General features: G+C 38.7%; 1 protein-coding gene across 2 annotated transcripts in view; it reads right to left on the bottom strand.

Annotated features, from left to right (window-relative positions):
• Nucleotides 1–23804, bottom strand: part of PTH2R (parathyroid hormone 2 receptor) — a 76645-nt gene that overhangs the window by 6169 nt on the left and 46672 nt on the right. The window contains exons 8-10 of one of the 2 annotated variants that reach the window (XM_021703219.1): nt 21911–21971; nt 13561–13627; nt 4623–4717 (exon numbers count right to left, since the gene is read on the bottom strand). In XM_021703219.1, coding sequence (XP_021558894.1) covers nt 4623–4717; nt 13561–13627; nt 21911–21971 — 223 coding nt within the window. The remainder of the gene's footprint in view (nt 1–4622; nt 4718–13560; nt 13628–21910; nt 21972–23804) is intronic. The other variant, XM_044913393.1, reaches the window with a different exon arrangement.

Below are 23804 nucleotides of genomic sequence, written 5' to 3'. Positions count from 1 at the left end.
AAGAAAGAAAGAAAGAAAGAAAGAAAGAAAGAAAGAAAGAAAGAAAGAAAGAAGAAAGAAAGAAAGAGAGAAAGAGAGAAAGAGAGAAAGAGAGAAAGGGAAAGAGAGAGAGAAGGAGGGAGGAGGGAAGGGAGGAAGGAGAAAGAAAAAGAAAGAAAGAAAGAAAGAAAGAGAAAGAAAGGGAGGGAGGGAGGGAGGAAGGGAGTGAGGGAGGAAGGGGAGAGAGGGAGAAAGAATACAATACATTGTGAAATGATCATAAATGTAAAAGTTTAGGGACAGTTTAGATCAATGCAGAGTAAGAAAAAGCTGTCAGATTAAATTTAGTGGGAATCGTGCTAGCTCAGCCATCTGGGTTTTCTCTCTCTTTATCTATGATTAGGCTCTTTTACAACTCTGTAGAGATAGAAGTTAATTTGTAGAAAACCAGATAGTAATTGAATTCATTTTCTATTGCTATGAGACAAATTACCACAGTTAGTGGCTTAAACCAATATCCATTTAGTCTCTCTCAGTTTCGGAGAGGTCCTAGCCATAGGTCCCTCAGGTCTTAATCACAGACCTTCACAACATGTCAGATTACTTCTTCAAAGCCCGCAGGAGGATCTCTCTCCAGGCTGCCTGTCACAGGAGTGACTACCCCATCACCTTTCCAATATAATGTAACCTAATCAAGGGAGAGACTATCCCATCATAGGTCTTGCTCAAGAAGGTATGTGGGGGATGAGGATTATATAGGGCATGTACACCAGGAAGGTAGTAATCTTGGAGGTTGCATCTTAGAAATCTGCCTACCACAGCAGTGCAAATCATTTCTGTTCATAGAAATGCAAATTGTGTCCAATGGAATGCCACTAATTATACCCTGTGGATGTTAACAATTTGCTAATTTGCATCCATTTGTAAATTCATTTTAGCATTCATAATTCTCTTTTAAGCATGTGTAATGCCTTACCAGTTCCTTCATTAATGAGTGAAATAAAATCTTTGAGGTGTGTTCATTTATATTTGTGTAAGAGTTACGATTACATCCTCTTTTAAAATGTATCCTTCAATGACAGTGAATAAGTTGAAGTAGTGGCATATGCTGGGCCAATGGATACATGGGTCATCTGTCTGTCAGTTCACTCATAAAGATGGATTTTTCCATCCACATCGAATCATGCAGCCATCCTGGGCACTGATTTGCTCAGCGTCCATCTGGTCACTCATGCACACTGTACATCTTTGCAGCCCGGCTCTCTGAAAAGGCACAGCTGTCTGATGAGATGATCAGGGGTATACCAGCTGAAAGTGGCCTTCTGGCTTGCTGGAGACATGGTGGTGGCTCTGCGTCCAAGGGCAAAGCCATGGGAGGAATATAAAGGAATCAAATCGTGTGTGGGACTCAGCGTCCTACTTAGAAAATAGATACCCAATTCTTGCAATATCTCTCTCCCCAGGTGAAAAGTGCTGGGAAATCGCTACTTTTAAGAGTCAACTTAGCTTTTTAAAAAAGTAATATTTCCCCTAAGCCTTTTTCAATCCCTCTTGAGCTTGAATTACTCTTTCCCTTTCTTCTATACACGTAACACTTTGTAAGTGCTTCTCTACTGGCATTGTCCTCACTTTAATTAAATCAGTATCTCTCTCACTCTCTCTCTCAAATTTTCTTCGCAGGCAGAAACCATGTCTTCTTAACTTTGAATCTCTTGCATGGCACAAGAAGGGCACTCAGTGAAGCTGTTGGCTATCATGCCCCTGTCACACCCTATACTGGTTGCCTCCTTTTATTCTGCCAACCATGTGAGAGAGCCATTATTTTCCTACGTCCAGATGAGGATAGAGGCTCAGGAAAGGAAAGGATTCACCCAAAGCTAGACAATTAGTAGACAGTTCAACCTTAAAATCTGTCCTCTTTACTATGATATTGCATAACAAACACTGGTTGAATTTATTCCAAAAATAAAAAATAATAAATATAATTTTTGTCTAATATTGAATGGAAAGTCAAATTAGCCAAAACACTCAAGTGTTCTTTTCCACTGAATTTTGCATTTTTCATTATCTCATGTTCTTCCAGTCCTGGCAATCTTCTCTTACTTTGCAAGGGGACTGGGTTGTAATTTAAAAGACAAAAGAATGCATTAGTCCTGTTGTTAAATCTGATAGATTATTTAATTTTCTACACAATCTCTGTGTGTTTAAAAATCCTTTTTGTTTTAAAATTACTGATGTGAACTACAGTTATGTAGAATGTCACTTTCGAGGGAAACTGGGTAAAGGGTATATATTTTATATATTACATATATATGTATTATTTTTATAACTCTGTATTACTTGTATGTTTTATTTTATCTCTGTATTACTTTTATAACTGCATATAACTCTGCAGTTATCTCAAAATAAACAATTTCTTAAAAGCTGATCGTATTAATTCATTTCAGTCTTTTTTAAAAAGACTTTATTTATTTATTTGAGAGAGAGAGCAAGAGAGAGCCGGAACAGTGGGGAGGAGCAGAGGGAGGCGGGGAGCAAACTCTCCTGCTGAGCAGGGAGCCTGACATGGGGCTTGATCCCAGGACCTTGAGATCATGACCTGAGTTGAAGGCAATTCATTTCAGTTTTAAGCCACTATATCAATGAAGGGATACCATGTACTTTTCTAAAGTCTTTCTTTGTGTATGTGTGCATGCTCACCGGGAGAGACTATCTCAGCTTTGAAAGATGTTTTCAGTCTTTCGGAGAGTTATATGCATGAGAATGTGTTTAAAAACTGTTTTAGATGCCACCATTTGGAAATATAAATATAATATACATATATTTTTTCGTTGTTAGCAAGAATATTTGATATTTGAACATTTGTTTGACAAAGGTAATAACCAAATGAAATATAAGTTTAAAGGTACAAAAAAATGAGTGGGTGTAAATTGAAATACTCAGTTGAACGTCATAGATAGAATTTCACCGGGACAAAGACACAAATTACATTTTTCTAGGTCTATTTACAAAGTGAGAAGGTGTTTAAATTTGGTAATCTAAGGCCTCAGAAACTAAATACTGAATTGAATCCCCAAATCACTGCCAAGTAAGTACCCACATTTTTCTCTCCAAAAAGAAAGAGAGTTATTCCTCACCATAGTTTTATCTGTAGCTTAACTTCGGACATTAGTAAGAATACTGTTTCAGCTATTTAAAAAAAAAATGTATTTGACTGGAAAATACTTTCCATGACTACTATTAGTCTAGACCCTGTTCAAATTAATGGCTCTAAAATTTAAAAACTTCCAGGCCCCAGATTATTTAAAATTTATTCTGAATTATGAATAGTAGATTATTTTAATCCTTGATAAATGTTTCTCTTCCATTATTTTGAGAAATAATCTCCTATGAATGAACTCAAAATATTGTCTAGTCTATTTTTTAAGATAATTCACCCTTTGTTCTCTCCAGAGTTTCTCAAATCTCTTGGGCAACTTTTAACTGAAAGTACAAGTTCACATCATTCAGAACTAGAGAAATAAGGAGCTTTTATTCAGGGCTAGAGAAATAAACAGCTTTCAAAAACCTTTGTACTGTTCCACTTTACAGAGAAGAATGGAAAGCTATTTATATTTTCCATTGTTCTATCATCCTTTGGCCTTTGTCTTCATCAGTGGGATGCAACATGAGACATGCTATGAGTATAGCATGGCCCTTCACTGGAAACTCTTAAGCACAATTTACTTTATAACACGACTGCTTGCAGCACATTACAAATGACTGGAGCCTACAGCTGCTGGTTTGTTCATACTGTGCATCCTATTCCAGACTCCAGTCCATACCCATCATCTTTTCTGCCTGACAGAGAATGTTGCCTAAACAGTAGAGGGAAATGACTCAACAAAGGGTTTCGAGAACATTTGTGACACAGGACCAAAATGCTGACTATGGTTTCTTCCTTTCTGTGTCTCAGATAGCATTTCATAACAATCCAAGACAAAAAGAAATAGTTATTGCCTTGGGATTATAAAGATCAATCCAAATCCACCAGACTAATGGATGTGTATATCCAGTTGGGTAGAGGCTGCTATTATCCAGAACTCCCAAAATGATCATTGGAAAAAGCTGGCACACCCTTAAGATAGTTCGATAATGATCATAAACTCTCAATTTGCCCTTTTCTTCTTGGAAGACTGAATAATGGACTTCACTCAATCAGTACCTTGGAAAGCTCTTAAAAATTTATATTCGGTAGGGGCCAGTCTGATGGACAGATTGGAAACAATACAGCAAACTCACTTTCTTGATATTTTCAGTTATGAAGATATTATTTTAAGAATGCAGATAAAATTGTCTGCCAAGATCATCAACAAGAGATTTTCTAGGAAGTCACACAGTTTATGGGAAAATTCCAATATGCTAATAACAGATAAAAAAATTATATTAACTAATACTTAAAATTTAAGCACATTAAAGGTTTTGGGTTATTTATATTTTCCTAAAATACATATACTTTTCTGGTAAATTGCACAATTAAACCAAATGAAAAGTCATATTCACAAATTTCTCTCTCAGAGACATTTCAGATCAATCAATATCTGTTCTTTACTCTAAATAGTAACCCAAATATTTCCTCTGGTGGGTGCCTGTCCTGCAATTACCTGTACTGTTTTCTTATGTCATGCCCAACTGCATTGGTCTCCCAGATTTTGGTAGCCAGAACTCTGACAGTATTCAGAAACAGAATAAAATTGAGCTGAAAGAGAAGGTAATATTACAAAGCATTATTAAGGTAGCCTTCAAGATCTTTATAAAAATTTATATAAATTGAACTTCTTTGTATTCAAAAACTGAAAATTACCTATTCCACAAATGTGAATGAGGGGCTCTGAGATAAGGTATTGGACAGCTAGTGATTCTTGAGTTGCCCTCATGAAAACATAGAGATAAAAAGTTTCAACAGCACTGGAAACTAGAAATACCAGGGGATGATCTGCCAGAATCCATGGGGAATTTCCAAGCCAAAGTTCAGATAAAGTCCTGTGGCAGACTGGCAGGATAAAGGATAATACTTATTATATAAATATAACCAACTCCCCTTTTTGAAATGAACTCCCAGCTTCTGTATCTATTTTAGGGAGAGGAATAATAGAGTTGTTTGGGGGACGCTGTCTCTCTTATGACATATGAAAAGTATTGGGTGAAGTATAAGGTTTTTTTTGAAAAAGCAAGTGGTGGGAGGAGATGGGTGAAATAGATACAGGGGATTAAGAACACACTTATCTTGATGAGCACTGAGTAACATAAGAATTGTTAAACCATTATGTTGTACACCTGAAACTAATATTAACACTGTATGTTAATTATACTTCAATCAAAAAAAATTTTTTTAAACACTTCTCAGATATATACACACACAAACAAGATGTTGTATGAGAAAAGGCCCCCAGTGCAAGCAATTAGATTGAATTTGAAATATTACAGGTGTGTGCACCCCCGGAGACAATCAAGTTCTGGTTTTAAAAATGGGGAGAAGGTGTTGGTAAGATAAGCCCTTTTATGTCTGAGGCCCTCAAGGGAAGTGAAGGGATCAAAAGTGAAGAAAAAGAAAAGATCTCCAGATCCAGGGTCATGAGGAAGTAGAAGCCTGAACCACTAGAGTCCCTTTATTCAGGAAGATGTCTGCAGTCCAGAAAATGCTACTACTTAGGAATAATGGAAAAGAGGATTGTCAAGAGTAGGTTTGTGTCAGTGGGAGAGTAATAGCAGGAAGAGAAGAACCATCAAGATCTGTATTCTTGGAAATAAATCATCTTGTAGTGTTTTCAACCATTTCTGGAATTTAGAGAATTTGGGGTAATTCATGTGCCCCACTCCCTGATACAGATGATCAACTGGATCAGCCCTTAACCCCCTGCCACCTTCTTTGCCATCCTACCACTGACTACGCTGTAGGAACCTCTCACCTCTCACTAATTTTACAGCTTTCTACAGGAACCAGGGGCTGAGTCATGAATCCCATACGTGGGAGGAAGGACAGAGGTGTGCTGTGAGCTGGTGGAAGAAGGATTCTTCAGGCTAGTAAGAGCTGCCACTTACTGAGCACTCAAGTTTAACTCACACGAATATGGGAGAAGCATTTTTATGTCCCTTTATTATGGGTGAAGAAACGCCAGCTCAAAGAGATCAAGTGATTTGACCTATGCTACCCAGCTATTAGGGGAATCTGAACCATGTCTATGTGGGTCTGTACTGTGAATTCTTAACCACCACCTTACACCTTCTCTTCAGGAGGATAAAAAGATGCAAAACATGAGAGCTGAGGATCTCCATTCATCCTCACCCACTGCAACACCTGGCTCAAGACGCAAAATATTTTTCAATAAGAGGGTGAGAGCTGCTCACAGATGTCACATGAGTGCTTCTTTTTGAATGGCCACTTATGCCGTGCCCCGTTAATTCCACTCTCCCTATGACCACAGCCCCCAGCAATGCAGTGCAGCTGGGAGTGAAAATGGTGGAAAGCGATGCTGTGTAATTACTGTGCAAGGGACAAAAGGGTAGGCACTGAGGCTGGCAGCGCCATGGGAGCAGTGCTGGCTGGGGAGTGTCACTGGTCAGTTCCTATCCCTGGAAAAGGAAGAATTAGAGATGGCTTCAGATGGGCCAACCCTGAACTCTATTTCTATTAAAAAGCCCATGACCAGGAACTCTGTTCTCAGGCCAGTAGACCGCACTAAATAAATACTGAAAACTGGCAGAAATTTGACTAAAGAAGATACACACATCCAATACATCAGTTTAATAACTAAAAAGATGCATTTAAGGACAATGAAATGGATTATGGAAAGAATTAATAAAAACTAAGATTGGGTAAAACTTGCTGCCTTAGGGGCGCCTGGGTGGCTCAGTCGGTTAAGCGTCTGCCTTCAGCTCAGGTCATGATCTCGGGGTCCTGGGATTGAGCCCCGAGTTCGGCTCCCTGCTCAGCAGGGAGTCTGCTTCTCCCTCTGCCGCTCCCCCTGCTGTCTCTCTCCCTCTCTGTCAAATAAATAAATAAATCTTTAAAAAAAAAAAAAAAAAAAACTCTTGTTGCCTTAAAAGATCAGTTAACAAAATATATCCATGTACACACATACTGATAGCTCCAACCCCAGTTGGGTAAAATTCCAAATAATTACCCTGAATAATTTAGGGAAGTATAGAATAAAGGTTAATTAGGAACTAAGTTATCAACTACTTATTCACTATTCTAAGTGTATGACATGGATTGATTCTTAGTCTTCACAACAGTTCAATGAGATAGGCACATCATCGCCCCCATTTTGTGGGTTAGGAACCTGAGTAACAGCTTTCACTAATTATTCCTGGTCACATAGCCAGTAAGTGGCAGAGCTCTGAGGCCCATGCAGCCTGGATGATACGCAGCGGGGACTCAACCACAGCACCATGCTGCCCATAAAAGAGAGTTGAGTTATAGTAGATTGAGATGGAGACAGAAATTTCTTTTTTATTTTTAAAGATTGTATTTATTTATTTGACACAGAGAGAGAGACGTGAGAGAGGGAACACAAGCAGGGGGAGTGGGAGAGGGAGAAGCAGGCTTCCCGCGGAGCAGGGAGCCCGATGCGGGGCTCGATCCCAGGACCCTGGGATCATGACCTGAGCTGAAGGCAGACGCTTAACGACTGAGCCACCCAGGCGCCCGAGACAGAAATTTCTTTTTTTTTTTTTTTAAAGATTTTATTTATTTATTTGAGACAGAGAGAATGAGAGAGATAGAGCACATGAGAGGGGGGAGGGTCAGAGGGAGAAGCAGGCTCCCTGCCGAGCAGGGAGCCCGATGCGGGACTCGATCCCGGGACTCCAGGATCATGACCTGAGCCGAAAGCAGTCGCTTAACCAACTGAGCCACCCAGGCGCCCAAGACAGAAATTTCTTAAAGAGCAGGATGGATTAAGAAAAGATTGTAAAGAATCTAAAATATGATCAAGTTTTAAAATCAATATTAGAAATAGCAAACAGTAGATCTAACAAAGCAGGAGAACACATTCAGCAATGTGCAAGACCACTGAAGACTCTTCCCAAATGGGGGGATAAGGAACAAAGACACATATGACGAGGGGAGAGATGATTACATGGATGACATGGAATTGAGAGTCATCATGCAGATTTATTTCTCTTTCTGTAGAAAAGATTATGATAAATTGAACGAATCAATAAGAATGTAAGAGAAGAAAATTCCTGTGCTAAAGGAACATCTGAGCCTGTATAAATGACATTATACACTGGGCAAATGGAGTGAAAAAAGAACAAGACCAAGTGGAAACTTCTAGTGAGATTTTTTAAATTTCATTTTAAAAGATGTAGAAAGGGACACCTGGGTGGCTCAGTCGTTAAGCGACTGCCTTCGGCTCAGGTCATGATCCCAGGGTCCTGGGATCTAGCCCCGCATCAGGCTCCCTGCTCCGTGGGAAGCCTGCTTCTCCCTCTCCCACTCCCCCTGCTTGCGTTCCTTCTCTCACTGCGTCTCTCTCTGTCAAATAAATAAATAAAATCTTTAAAAAAAAAAAAAAGATATAGAAATAATTCTAAGAGAAAATTATTTAGAGAGTCCTTGTATCTCTCATGTGAACTTCCTCTAAAATTTTGCTTAAAGGTCTACTTCAGGCAAAGTACAAATAAAACAAAAAAGTAAGAAACTGAGAGGTGAATAAAATGACCACCCATAAGCATTAAAACCAGTCAGACACGGGACGCCTGGGTGGCTCAGTCGTTAAGCGTCTGCCTTCAGCTCAGGTCATGATCCCAGGGTCCTGGGATGGAGCCCCGCATCGGGCTCCCTGCTCCGCGGGAAGCCTGCTTCTCCCTCTCCCACTCCCCCTGCTTGTGTTCCTCCTCCTGCTATCTCTCTCTCTGCCAAATAAATAAATAAAATCTTAAAAAAAAAAAAAACAGTCAGACATTGAACAAATTTTATGCAAATATGGTTTTTAAATAATGCAAATATAAACATTAGATTCTTTCTCAATTAAAAGTTTAAAGATGTATTCAAAGTGAACCACAGATGAATTGAAACAAAGAACTCCAAATTTCAGCCTTGAAACCTCTGGCCCCTCAGGCTATTTCAGAGACTTTGTTCCTAGAGTCCCCTTTGCCTGGATCATTCTTCCACTCTCACCACTCTCCCTTCCTTACTTGGTTAGCTCATTCTTAGGTTTCAGGCTGAATGTCAGCTTTTCTCAGAAATTGTTCCAGCCCCACCACAGCACTTGTCACGTGTAAGTGTTTGCCTCACCCACTCCGCTTAAGCTTCAGGAGAATTGGTGTCTATCTCCTGACTGTATCATGGCCATTGCCTCACACAGCACCTGCAATGTTCTTGGTATTTAATCAAGATTTGTTAAATGAGTGAATGGATAATTGATTGAATGAGATATGCACTCTCCAAACCCTATAGAAGAATTTTTAAAAATCATCCTCAAATCAACATCAACATGTTACAGGTGAATAACAAATTGTTATATTTGCAGATACGTATTTTCAGAACAAAAATTACTGTTTTATGACTCTAGTTCTCTTAAACATAGTTTTAACACATATGAACAAAACACAGATAACAGTGCAATAATTTTAGATTCTATGATTCCAAAATCAAGTGATTCCTTCTAAATTTATACTGAAGTCTGTGATTATCTCTAAAATTCAATTCTCTTCATAGAACTTCTTCAAATTAGAACCTATAAATGCTTATCCTCTACAAACTCTTTCCTATATTGCTTAGAAATTCTGAGCACATTTTATCAGATTTTACTCCCAGATACACCAAATTCCAATTAATAGAATTTCTGTTATTCTAATATCCAAAGCCAGAATTAAGTGAGGGATCCAACTTATATTTAAAAGTTTTGGTGGAGTGCCTAGGTGGCTCAGTTGGGTAAACGTCCAACTCTTTGATTTCGGCTCAGGTCATGATCTCAGGGTCGTGAGATCGAGCTCTGCATTGGGCTCTGTGCTTAGCAGGAAATGAAAAGATTGCATGAAATGGACTCAGAGGTTCTGTAATCATACCGAACTTTGCTTTGTGCTCTTATTTCACCTCTTCCCTCTTGCCAGTTCCCCAGGGCATCTACTTTATATGCCAGCTTTATTTTTTCAACAAGTATTTATTGAGTGGCCACTATGTGCCAGGAAGCTTGCTAGGCACTAGAAATACAGAAGTTTAGGAAAAATATGGTTCTTGTTCACATAAACCTTACAGCTTAGTGCACAAGATGGACATTCAGCAATCAGAAGTTTTATACATTGTGATGATCTTGAGAAGGAAAAACCTCATCTTGCTCTTTGGGTTATAACAGGTGACCTAATTTAGATTGGAGGCATCAAGGAGACCACATGAAAAAGTTGCATTTAAAGTGAGGAATAGAAGGAAGCTCATCCCAGGCTTCCGAGGGTACAGCACAGAATATGGAATAGCCCTGAGGAGGCAGAGGTGGACAGGTTCAAGGAACTGAAAGGAAAACAACATGGCTGAGGTACTGCATGTAAAGGGTGTAGGCACGAGTGACAGGGTCTTCCCTAGACCATTGGGGATGTTGGATTTTATTGTATGTGCAGGGAGTTCACTGGGTAGGGACACTGACCCCGAAGTTGGAATACCACTCCACCATTCACTAGCTCTGTGATCTTGAGCAGTTTCTTCATTTAGAAGATTAGATAAATCTATGTAAATAAAGCACTAAGAACAGTGCCCACTGCAGGGCACTATGCAGTGTTTGTTGTTATTATTTGCATCATCCTTCCTGGCTTCAGGACACTGAACAGCTGAGAGGAAGGAGCACCTCACTCAAAACACTAGGATGGGTTTTGGGGCACATCTCTTCCTTTACACACTGGTTCTACAGTAAAGTGAGGGAATCTTAAAGGGAACTGTGATGACTGAATTGTTATACTAAAACAAAAAGGTACTCAGTGAACAGAAAGGTGCTCTTGAATCTTCTCTGATTTTTTTAAAAATATTTTATTTATTTATTTTAGAAAGAGAGGGAGCATGCATGGGGGGAGAGGGAGAGAATCTCAAGCAGACTCCCCACTGAGCACAGAGCCCCAGAGGACTCGATCTCACAACCCTGAGATCATGACTATGATTTTTAAAATTAAATGGATGTTGTGATATTGGAAAAACACTTAAGAATTCTTGCTTTGGAGGTGTCATCATTTAACTCAAGAAGATGAAAATGGCTTCCATCTAAGTTTTCTTTAAAATGCATATGCATTGAGTATACCATCACTTCTAGCTCTCTTTCCCCTTTCCCCAACAGGGAATCTTCTAGAACCTCTATAATCACCAAACTTTACTGTTTTTCTTTGCAATTTAGAAACCTCAGCAAGTAAACTTCTCATGTGAGTAACTAAGATCTGCAAACAAAAAACAAAGCTTTAGTTAAAAATCAACTGTTTCAATGGAGGACGTCCTATGATTTACTTTTGTCCACTGTCCTTTGCTTCAATTCTTTTTTTTTAAGATTTTATTTATTTATCAGAGAGAGAGAGACAGAGGCAGGCAGAGGGAGGAGCAGGTTCCTTGCTGAGCAAGGAGCCCGATGTGGGACTCGAGCCTGATGTGGCACTCGATCCCAGGACCTTGGGATCATGACCTGATCCTTTGCTTCAATTCTTAATTTTGCAAGGATCTCTTGGAGTTTTAATATGTCTTTTCTTTTCATCAAATGAAAACTCAAACTTAATGTTCTTAAATTTGCCTACATTTTCATATAATATTTAATTATCTCTTATTTCACGGTTCCAGTACATGGCACTGAAGACACAAAAAAGTAGTAAGACCTGAGTTATCCCCTTAAAAAGAGGATGGTAAGCGATGAACAAGCAAACACAGTGGAGGAACTAGGAGGAAAAAAAATGAAAGGCTGGGAAGCACAGACGAGGATAAAATATCAGTGGATAAAAGGGAAATCAGAGTAGTAAACACCAGACACTACCTTATAAAGTTAATTTGTAACTTTAAGTTCACTGATGTTCCCCAGGGATATAGTTTATCAATAGATGGTTTAATGGGATGGTTTATCTCTAGACTAAAATAGCAGTACTTCATTAAAATTAAAATGATAAGAGTTTATAAATTTAAGTCATTCATTCATCTACTGTCCATTTCCAGCTTCTCCTAGGACATTGAAATGGGGTCTAATTTGCTAACAGGCTGTTTTTTGTTTGTTTGTTTTTGTTTTTTTTTTTAAAGATTTTATTTATTTATTTGACAGAGAGAGACACAGCGAAAGAAGGAACACAAGCAGGGTGGGTGGGAGAGGGAGAAGCAGGCTTCCCATGAGCAGGGAGCCCGATGTGGGGCTCAATCCCAGGACCCTGGGATCATGACCTGAGCCGAAGGCAGACACTTAATGACTGAGCCACCCAGGCGCCCCGCTAACAGGCTGTTTTAACAAGGATACAAACTGGATTCTCTGGAAGTGTTCCACATTTTATTTCCCCCTATAAACATTTACTTAATGGGCTTTTGAAATGAAGAGTCCTTTTCAAGCTTCTCTATTTCTCTTTCTGCATTTTTCCTATGAGATAAATAAGCTTTTCTCTGATTCTGGATAGATCCTACAAAACCTCAGTCCCATTAATAGCTGTCCCTCTGCATCAAGCATGGCAACATAATGACAAACCCGGTGATGCATTATGGTACAGAAAACAAAAGGAGAAATGTGAGAAAGTGGAGAACAAAGACCAAAAAAAATTTTAGTTAAAAATTGTGCTGCTGCATTACTTACAAGGGATTTAACAGTTAATATGGGAACATAAGTCCTCTTTTTAAGATGTTTATAATCTTGAATTAATACAAGTATGATTTCTTCATCAAATCATGGAGAAGCTAATGAGATAAAATCTTCAAGGGAAGTCAAGAATAAACATTTTGGGGGGTTGTGTCAGACACAAAGAAGTGTAACTTTGTTTTCTTTCACAATACACATGTAATATGTAGGTGAAATACTATAGACATAAAAGGTCCTTGCATTGTTTACTCCAGTCTTTTTCCCATGACCTATCAGACAGGATTCTGCAGGATATGTTTCCATATGGAATCATCTTAACTCCTTGGGGACGGCATGCCAAGTAAGAGCTTTAGTCAATGCTTTATAATGAATCATACTATCATTTTTCACTCTCTTAGTAATTCCCCTGTTCTCTGGCTATTTGCTTCCTCCTCCTGACCTACTACCAAGTGATCAGAACGTTGAAGTGGAGCTCTAACATAATGGATGTAAAGGGGGAAGAGTTTTAGGACCTTCCAGCTGCTTGAACATGTAAATGTTCACAGATATTCTGAAGCCCCAGAACTGAACCCATGTGCTAGCTCATTAAAGGGAGGGTATGTGCTTTCTGCATGGATCTCAGTGTCAGCCATGAATATGGATATGATCCCCAGCCCAGACTCTCCTAACAGCTATTGCTGTAATATGAGTCTCCTAAACCTTTGTAGAACAAAGTGAGAGGCACACTTTCTCTTGGTTTTAGCAGCAGTTTAATTATGCATCCTTTTTCTTTCTTTCCATGACACAGGGTTTTAACACTTACCCCAATAGCTGCTAAGATTGGGGCTTGGTAAATCCACTTGATGTTTCCAGCACTAAGTTCCCAGCATCTGAGACATGAAAAAAACTTTCATGAATAAATTGGCGAAGCAAATAGGCAGTGAGAATTAAGTAGCATTTTAAGTTTTACTGAACATTCCAGTCCCAAGCTTTTGATTAAAAAATAAGTAGACAAAAACAAATCTCATAAAACACTCAACCCAGTAAAAAAAAAAAAAAAAGTGTAATGGGTCCTGGTTTCTGTACTATTAGCTATAGAGTATTATAAATATTGTTTATTTTTATAGCAATAAGATTCAAAACCACATTTCCAGAGCCACAAAAAATCACTCTCTTTTAAATGTGGTGCACATGGGGGCGCCTGAGAGGCTCAGTTGGTTGAGAGTCCCACTCTTGGTTTTGGCTTAGGGTTATGGGATAGATCCCCACGTCAGGCTCCCCACTCAGTGGGGAGTGTGCTTCCCCTGTCCCTCTCCCTCTGCCCCTCCCCCCCATTCTCTCTCTCTCTCTCTGAAATAATCCTAAATAAATAAATAAATGAATGTGGTGCACCTGATACTTCATTTTTCTTATCACTGGAAAGATAAAGTCCTCTTACTTCCAGAAGTTCCAGCGATTTTATGTTATACCTCCACATACTGTAGAATACTGACAATAATACAAATCATTCTTATCCATCGAAATGCAATAGAAAGCTGACAGTAATGCAAATGATTCCTGTTGGTAGAAATGCAACAGAAAACTAGATGCAAATGATTTTTGTGCATAGAAATGAAAACTAGTTGTGTTCAGTGGAATGTGATTGATCATTGCCTTATGAATACTGAATTGTTGCATGTATTTATAAATTTATTTCAGTATTCATTTTGCTAAACACAGGCATGTGATTTATTTCTTCTTTGAACAAGTTATAACATCTTACTGCTTCCCTCCATAATTAGTGAGTTAAAATATCTTTGACAAGTGCTCATTTTATATCTGCATAAAATCCATGATTTTATCTTTAACTTTAAAAGTTCATTTTTAACAGTACTTAATAAAAACACTATATAATTTACCTATTTGTTATGTTTATCTTCTGCTTCACTCCCACCCCAGCTAGAATTTAGTTTCTACATGAACAGGGATCATTGTTATTTTCTGATATATTATAAGTGCCTAGAATAATACAGAACATATAGGTAGTCAACAAATATTTGTTGGATTGAACTGAATTCAAAATAAGTTTGATTCAATCTCACTCAAACTGGTTTGGAACAGTGTTGAGAAAAACTAGTTCCACTTGAAACTTTAATGTAGCACTTTAAGCAGTTTTTATACATTAAAGATACATAAATAAAAGCCTCAGTTTCTTTCTCCTTAGACAAAACCTAGCATTGATTGTGGGGACAATAAATGAAATTTTATAAAGAAATTTTAGGGATGGGACGCCTGGGTGGCTCAGTCGTTAAGCATCTGCCTTCGGCTCAGGTCATGATCCCAGGATCCTGGGATCGCGCCCCACATGGGGCTCCTTGCTCCGTGGGAAGCCTGCTTCTCCCTCCCCTACTCCCCCTGCTTGTGTTCCCTCTCTCACTGTGTCTCTCTTTGTCAAATAAATAAATAAAAATCTTTTTAAAAAAAAGAAATTTTAGGGATATAATGATAATTATTTAATTTTAGATGATAAATTTATCAATAAGTTACTTTTAAATTAATGAACAAATTCGGGATAATAAAAAGCTATTTCAACTATTCCTTGAAGGTAGAACATTTTCAGTACATACGTAATGACTATATTATGTTTACATTTTAATATTTTTATGTAGGCAATACATTCTCATTTCAAAAATCAAACTGTATAAAAAGACAGTCATTGAGACATCTCAGTCCTTCCCATGTTCCTATCTTCCTCTGCCCCTGCCTCTCTCCTTATAGGTAACATCTTTTATTACTTTATTTTATATGCTTCCAGTGTTTTCTTATGCATATACAGATACAGATATTATAATCTTATTTTCCCTTACCCTACAAAAAATGCAATGTATACTCTGTTCTGCAACTGGCTCTTTCCTTTCAACAGGATATTTTTTATTCCTTTCCATATCAATACCAAGACTACTCAGTACACAGCATTCCACTGGAAGTATGTACCACAGTTGGATCAACTAGACCTCAAGGCCAAAGTGTAATTCCGGCCCCACCACATTGAAATCTGCAAAGTCAATGGACTTGAAGTTTGCATAACATGGAAATATCAAAGACAGGGAAAGTTTGCACTTGCACATTATTAAACATTTCCTAGCATTATTTGCACACATCTATTCTTCACATTATTCAACCAGACAAGAAGCATAAAAGAGTGTTCCTGAGTTGTGCAGAACATCTATCACACTACCCTAAAAAGGTTTTCCACTATATGGAAAGTGGCATATTTTAGTGTATGAATATAAATTGAATACAGATTCACTAGCTACGAGACTCCTGGATTCTGTAAATTTTCTTTTTGCTTTTACATTTGGTAGTATCTTCACAATCTTCTTTCTTTGCCTCAGTAACATTTCATCATTGTGTCTCCTAACACACTGCAAGTCAATTGCACAATTCCAGCTCTGCAAAATACTTTGGAAATAGGTCAAAACCAGCTACCTCTAAAAACTAGAAAAACTTGCCTTTGATAGTTTTCAACGTCAAAGCTTCAAATTTGCCCTTTGATATGAAAGGCAACTGAGATTTCAGATTCTTTTTTAAGAAAATGCTATTAATCCTGTCTTTCATTAATTCTTCCCTGTCCCATCTCACACTGTGTTTGTTAACAAGGCTCAGAAACTACCCTCTATCCAGACTTTGTAAATGAAATTTTAACACTCTAGAAAACGGAGAAATGAATGTCAGTAAAAATGCAGTTGTGAAAGTTGAGGATGAGGCACAGAGGTCTGCCTAGAAAATAGAACTTTGTCAGTCAGGATTAGGAATAGGAAATGCATTATTCTGCAGGAGAGATCCAGGGAAATGAACACTGCATTGTGTCCATAACTCACAATGTGAGAAGAGGAAGTACAGAAGCCCTGAGAGCCATGCAGATTTCCTAGAAATGACAGAGGCTATCTTTTCTTGGTCTTTTGTATTACGGGACCCACCCTTCCTGCTGGCATTCCATTTCCTTTGCATGAGCAGGGAGAAGGTGATAAGGTATCATATAGGGTGTTTTGCTTTTGCAAGTAAAAAGAAAGAGAAACAAAAATACCCACTTTTTAAAGCTCATTTGTCCAATTGAAACTATTCAACTTTCTTACCCTACCTTAGCCAAGTATCTTTTTTTAAATTTTTTTTTTTTAAGATTTTATTTATTTGCGAGAGAGAGAATGAGAGACAGAGAGCATGAGAGGGAGGAGGGTCAGAGGGAGAAGCAGACTCCCTGCCGAGCAGGGAGCCTGATGTGGGACTCGATCCCGGGACTCCAGGAACATGACCTGAGCCGAAGGCAGTCGCTTAACCAACTGAGCGACCCAGGCGCCCTAGCTAAGTAACTTTTGATAGAATTTTAGAACTGTAAGACTTCCTTTGTATATTCAATAGCATTTAGAGTGTCTTCCAAAGCTGGATCTGATTTGCTTAACTCTAAATGGCCAAGATGCAGAGAAAATCAGAGTTAGACTTTGAAAGGCCAAATCAGAAAAAGAAGAATCTCAAATATAAGAGATAGGACAGAGACCCCAAATTCCTTTGGAGATGCTCCAAGCTCTCTCTCTACCTGAACTTTGTGACAGAGGACTATATGTAGGTCAGATTACTATCAAAAAATTACGATCAAAACCCTCAAAAATGTAAAAGCAAAAAGAAAATTTACAGAATCCAGGAGTCTCGTAGCTAGTGAATCTAGAGACAAGCTGAATTCCATGAAAAATCAAATTAGGCAATTTTGAAATCATGCCATGTGTGTGATAATACAATTTTATTTTATATGCAAAATAAATATAAAATGACCCCTTAACCCAATTATCATGCTCAGATCAGGACACTATAGAATTCAAGATTTTATTCTGAGTTTGTAGGAATAAATGTTTTGTACAGAGGAGTCACATCATCTAACATATTTAATTTTTTTACATTAATTCAACTGTTTTAGAGCAATATTCAATGTCAGTTGCATTTTTTAAATATTATGTAGCAAAGGATTCTTTGCCTCAAAAATAAACTTTTTTCCTCGAAAAATAATAATTTTTTCCTTGAAAATACATGACTATTAATGGTTTATGACTTAGTTTATAATTTTCAAGAAATAATACAAGATAACTAAGAAAACTAATTATCTAATTCAATATAAAATGCCTTGTGAATATATTTGCTTGCATTCTGTGCTCAAGGCTTGGAATGTCTGTTGAATGGGTGAATGAGTCAAAATTGCTACAGGCTACGAAGATGCAACCTGATATCTCTGGGTCTCATTTTATTCCTCTCTCAAATGAGGGGATTAAACCAAAAAATGCCTTAGGATTTACCTTCTCTAAAATTCCAAATCTAAGTTATATGGTTCCACATCTCAGGGTAAAATCATTTAGCATTATCTAGTACCTCTTTACAGACTCAACCCACCCCCCCCAAGAAATCAAATAGCAGACAGTATAAGTCTTCTTTGACATTTCCAGTATCATTGTACACGTATAGCAATGATGATAATGTTGATAACATTAACCCTAAATTATTAACATAATGTTTGTATAGAAGTTGGAGTTTATAAAGTCGTTTCATAAATGGGCTCTTACCTGATTTTCAAATCTACCCCCTGCAGACTCAATCTTAATCATAGCCACGAATATTCTCATTTTACAAATGGGAAGGCTGAGACTGAGGGAAACTGCCACAATTAACGAATGGATGAGGAAATACATTTCCTAGTAACTCACAACTTGCACTGAGACAAACTTCATCTTTGCTCAATAGACACTTAGCAAATAGAGGAAAGTGGCAAAATAGATCCATAAGAACTGATCAGCAAGCATTGGACAGTTCTCTATTGTAAAAACAGAGAATTTCACTCCTGTCCATTTGTAATTCATAGTTGTTGGTTTTTTAATCTGACAGTTACACATGAAGTCAAGAGAAATAAGATAGCATGTAAGAAAGAGATAATTATGAAATCTACATACAAAATGCTATAGGAATTTGATAAAGAAGATTTTACATGGGGGGATAGAGCATTTGAAACACACCGAAATGGCAGAGTACCAGTGGTTATGGCTTTACTTTCTGAACACCATGAAATGCAGATATAATTTTCTCATGTGAATGAGAAGAACATGTGCTAGTAGACAATGTTGTATGTATGCTTACAGGCAATACGCATGCACAAGCTTGAGCTCCTATCTCAGTAAAAACTGTGAATATTGAAAAGTCCATGACAGGTGGTGGACTATTTCTGATTAAGAGAATAGGAAGAACTACACGTGGTAGAAGGACAAAGCATAGATATAACAAAGGTAAGAAAAACTGTCCAGTGTACAATGGGCAGTGTCCACCGTGTACTCCTCATTATCAGGGGTGTTTAAGCAACTGAAGGGTGAGCAGCTGTCAGTGATACTGTAAAAGGAATCCCTCTATAACACTCCTCCTCCACAGAAGATAAATGCCTCTGATTTTAATAGAAACCTCTAGTCTGCCCACAGTGTTTATTGAGTGCCTCTGGAGCCCAGCTGTCTAGACAAATTCCTTCTCTACCACTTGTGGCTGTGCAATGCCGGGTACACTTCTTCTGGCCTCAGTCTCATAGGGTTGATAGGAAGTGCAATTAAATTGATATTTGCAGAACCCTCAGAAAGCGGAATGTGGGTATCATTCAAAAATGCTAGCTTCATCTTTATTATTACTTTTCTCCAATTTTTCCTCCACATGCAGGTAATGATCTGTATAAAGCGCAAATTTGTTGTCTTTATCACTGAAAAATAGCCCAACCATCCTAGTATGACCTATAAAGGTCTGGAAGCTCTGGCCCGCATCTCTTCTCCAGCCTCACTTTTAAGCTCTAACTTTAGCAGAATCAAGGCTCCACTGACTTGATAGGATAAACATCAAATCAGCTAGGATCAATGAAAGGGTAAGTCCTGCTTTCTGATGGAATAACAATAAACAAAAACATTATTTTTGATCAGACATTATGTATAGGTATAAATTAATGAAATAATTAAAGGACTAATACTTGCTACTAAGTACTTAGTACTTACTATTCCAAACCCTATAGTGTTTTATGTACATTATCTCATTCAATCTTACAACACCCCTATGAAGAGTAATATTCGTTTTATCTGCATTTGATCAATGAGAAAACCAAGGCTCAGAGAGGTCAGGTAGTGCATCTGTTGTCAGAGAACCAAGAAGTAGCAGAACAGGCCTGTGAGTTACCTGCACCTGAGCTCTTTCTCATCATGTTCCCAATTAGTGCCTACTAGTGGCCAGGCTCTGTGCCGTGTTTTGTCTGTATTAATGTCATTTATACATTATTATCACTGTTTTATATTAAGACATGGACATACAAAGAGATCATGTGTGTTTCCCATGGTCTCAAAACTAATAGCTGAACCCAAGATTTGAACTCAGGTCTGCCTAAGTCTAAAAAAACATCTTTTACTATCACCCGGCATCACAGCCCTGTACCTTAAAATGCTGCTTTAGGGGTGCCTGGGCGGCTCAGTCAGGAAAGTGTCTGCCTTGGGTTCAGGTTGTGATCCCAAGATCCTGGGATTGAGCACCATGTTGGGACTGAGTGCCACAGAGCAGGGAGCCTGCTTCTCCTTCTCCCCCCCGCTTGTGTTCTCTCTCGCTGTCTCTCTCTCTCTCTCAAATAAATAAACAAAATCTTTAAAAATAAATAAAATAAAATGCTGCTTTTGATAAGGAAAATCTGAGTCCTAAGATGGCTGACCGAGCCAGCAAGAGAGTCCCAGTCCTTGCTCGGCGCTCTTCCAGGTTCTTCTCCCTGCTCTGCTTCCCACGCGCACCAATCCAGGCCCTTCTCCCTGCCCTGCTTTGTGCACGCACCAGAAGTGCCAAGTATGCAGAAGCAGAAGTGTATAAATTGCCCCTTTTGTGCTCGGGGCTCAGACCTTTGGAGATCACTCTCCTCTGAGCCCACCGGCATCAAATAAACCTCCTATCCTCCAAGATCTCCAGGTGCCGCTTGGTTCTTCTGTCAGGCAATACAGTCCAGGTTCCATAACACTTTAAATTAACCCCAGGCTACTTGAAAATCCTAGTGAATCACTAGGATGGATTCCACTTCTAATGTGCATTTGTTTTATTTTTTGAAAACATTTAATTTTGCTATAGAAGACAAAAAAAAATGGGATGGATGAAACCCATAGTTTGTATCAAATTCAAATAAGTAGGTAATAAGTGGACCCCATGCATGTTAAACATAAGTATAACTGGGTACTAAATATTCATGATACACCTGGGGTGCCTGGGTGGCTCAGTTGGTTAAGCCTCAACTCTTGGTTTCGGCTCAGGTCATGACCTCAGGGCCGTGAGATCAAGCCTTGCACTGGGCTCCGTGTTCAGCGCCGAGTCAGCTTGAGATTCTCTTTCCCTCTCTCTCTGCCTCTCCCCCCACTTGCACTCTCTATCTCTCTAAAATAAATAAATAAAACCTTAATAAATAAATAAACACTCATTATACACCAAATATATGAGGCACAAAATATTCCCTGATACACAGGAAGTGCTCAATATTCTTGACATCTTAATTCAGCCACTGATTGGTGAAACCCATGCCCACATATCCCATGCCCAAGGAACACAAATAAAACCCAAAGCTGTTTAGCAGGCTAACTGGTAAGCTACAGCTATGACCAGGCATACCTGCCTCCCATCAGTATGAGAAAGGAAATGTGTGTCATTGGCCCAAGGCACCTTCTGGCTGTGGGTCTCCTTGCTGCAACCTCATCTCTGGTCTTCACAGCCACACCGTCAAGTGGGGAAAGCTGATGTGGCACAGATCTCAATATTGCCCATCCTGGGACTCAGGTGGTGTGGGTCCTGCCACAGGCTTCCGTCATATCCCGTGTGTTAACTTACCCATCTCCTTCCCCTTGCTTCTTACAATAGATTTTAAAATGATATTATAAACTAAAGAGGTCAAACATCCTAATCTGGTCGGTGAGTCTTTCTGTCCCATGACCTCTGCGATGGATAGCTTGCTGATAATGTATCGCAGGCTACAATCACATCAAGGTAACTTTCTACATGACATCCCTGAGGGGACATGTAATCAACAGTAGCAGCAAGTGTCAATTCCAGGCAGGAAGCCTGAGTCTTGAGAAAATCTGAGGTGCTCTCCTTACCTCTCCTTTTTCACTCACCTTGCATCAGCCAGAGTTGCCCGTGCAACAGCCCAGGCCACAACAAATGCAGCTGGGAACCCTGCGATCAAAAAGGGATTCAGAAACTGTATTTACTGTAAGATGAAGGGAATTTTTAATCTCATACTCTGCACACATAAGAATATACTATTAAAAGTTGAGAGAGGGGCGCCTGGGTGGCTCAGTTGGTTAAGCGACTGCCTTCGGCTCAGGTCATGATCCTGGAGTCCTGTGATCAAGTCCCGCATCTGGCTCCCAGCTCGGCGGGGAGCCTGCTTCTCCCTCTGACCCTATCCCCTCTCATGCTGTTTCTCTCTCTCTCTCTCTCAAATAAATAAATAAATAAAATCTTTAAAAAAAAAAAGTTGGGAGAGAAAAACAGAAATGAAAAATGTTGATATCTCAACAAGAAATTCCACTTGGTTTTCATCTTGTCCACTCAAAAAATGAGCCAGGTACATTGCTGTCATTTGTTCCCGAAAGTCTAAAGGTAGAAGGTTGGCCCAATTTTACCCTGAGGGATGTAGGATCAAGCTATACGGGAGGGGAAGGAAGATCTTGGGGCCAGAAGCAGGCAGCGGCTGGAGCTCTGGGCTTTGACTCTTGCCGCACTGACAGCTACATGCTTTCAGGGAGGAGTGAAGCAACATGACAGACTTCATGAGGAGCAGCAGGGAGGCTGATGTCATATAAAAAATTAGAACTTAGCCATTCTAAAAATGCAAGCCATAGAGAAGCTATACTGAGAAGTTATAAAACTGGGAAGTTTTAATCAGTTTAGCCTCTTCTTTTGGGGGGGTTCATATTGGCTCTAGACAAGCATTTGCATGCATTTAGACCATAGGGAAGGGTGGCCGCTATGTGAGTTTGGTGATTTGAGTGTGAGATATGCATCCCTCATAAATGTTAAACGCCTCGTGAGCTTGCAATGTCAAATCCATTACACTGACTTTCCACGAGTCTGAAAAGGCTGCCCACGGTAAAGGCTGACTGTTCAGTTCATGTTATAGTTGATTGGACTCTGACATCACCCACAAAAAATCACAAATCATAACTTTTATGGAACACAACAAAACAGGACCAAAGGATTTAATGGACAACTTCTCATTCTGTGGAATTTATGAAAGTGGTTTAAAGAAAGGAAAGAGAGAGCATAATGGACACACTGCAGAAGTTAAGAAGCACCTTAAAAGGGAGAGAAAAAGTTTTAATCTAACTTAGAACATTTTTTATTAAGCACAATATTAGATTCTTTACTTTTAAAAACACATTTGTAATTTTTCAAATATTCTTTTTTTAGCAAAAAAAGTGAAAAAGAATAGGTTCAGATGAAGAAAAACACTATTAAAAGTGAAGATAAGATGATACACTGCAATAGAAAATTTTTTGGCTCCCTCAGTGATCATCTAATTGAATCTAGCCTCAGCCTGACTGTGTGCCCACTTAATTTCATGATTCCACATTCGACTTTTATTTATTGTTTGCATAGAACATCTAAATTTCAAACATCATAAAAAAATATGTTCGAACTCTATGTTCCAGGAAAATGTTTTTGTCAAAATAGATCTACCAATTCTGGTTATTTCTTAGGTTCAGTTCACATATTTTATCTATCTTTCTATCCATCTAGTATCTACCCACCTACTTATCCGTCCATCCATCTATCATGTAACCATTTATTAAGTGCCCACGTATATGTCAAGGATTGTTCTAGTTTCAGAAGATAAAACAATAAACAGATCAACACTATCCCTGTTTTTCTGAAGCATATTCTGGAAGGAGATATAAAATTAATAACAACTTTGGTTCAATCAGCGCTATGAATTAAAAACAAGAATGATGCTGTATAATGGAGTATAGAGCTCCTTCTGACAGGGTGGTTCAAAAAGGCCTG

Source organism: Neomonachus schauinslandi, chromosome 3 (assembly GCF_002201575.2).
Source record: "Neomonachus schauinslandi chromosome 3, ASM220157v2, whole genome shotgun sequence".
NCBI classification, from domain to species: Eukaryota; Metazoa; Chordata; class Mammalia; order Carnivora; family Phocidae; genus Neomonachus; species Neomonachus schauinslandi.
The sequence above is the reverse complement of the archived record's forward strand: the minus strand, read 5'-3'. Positions and strand labels throughout refer to the sequence as shown.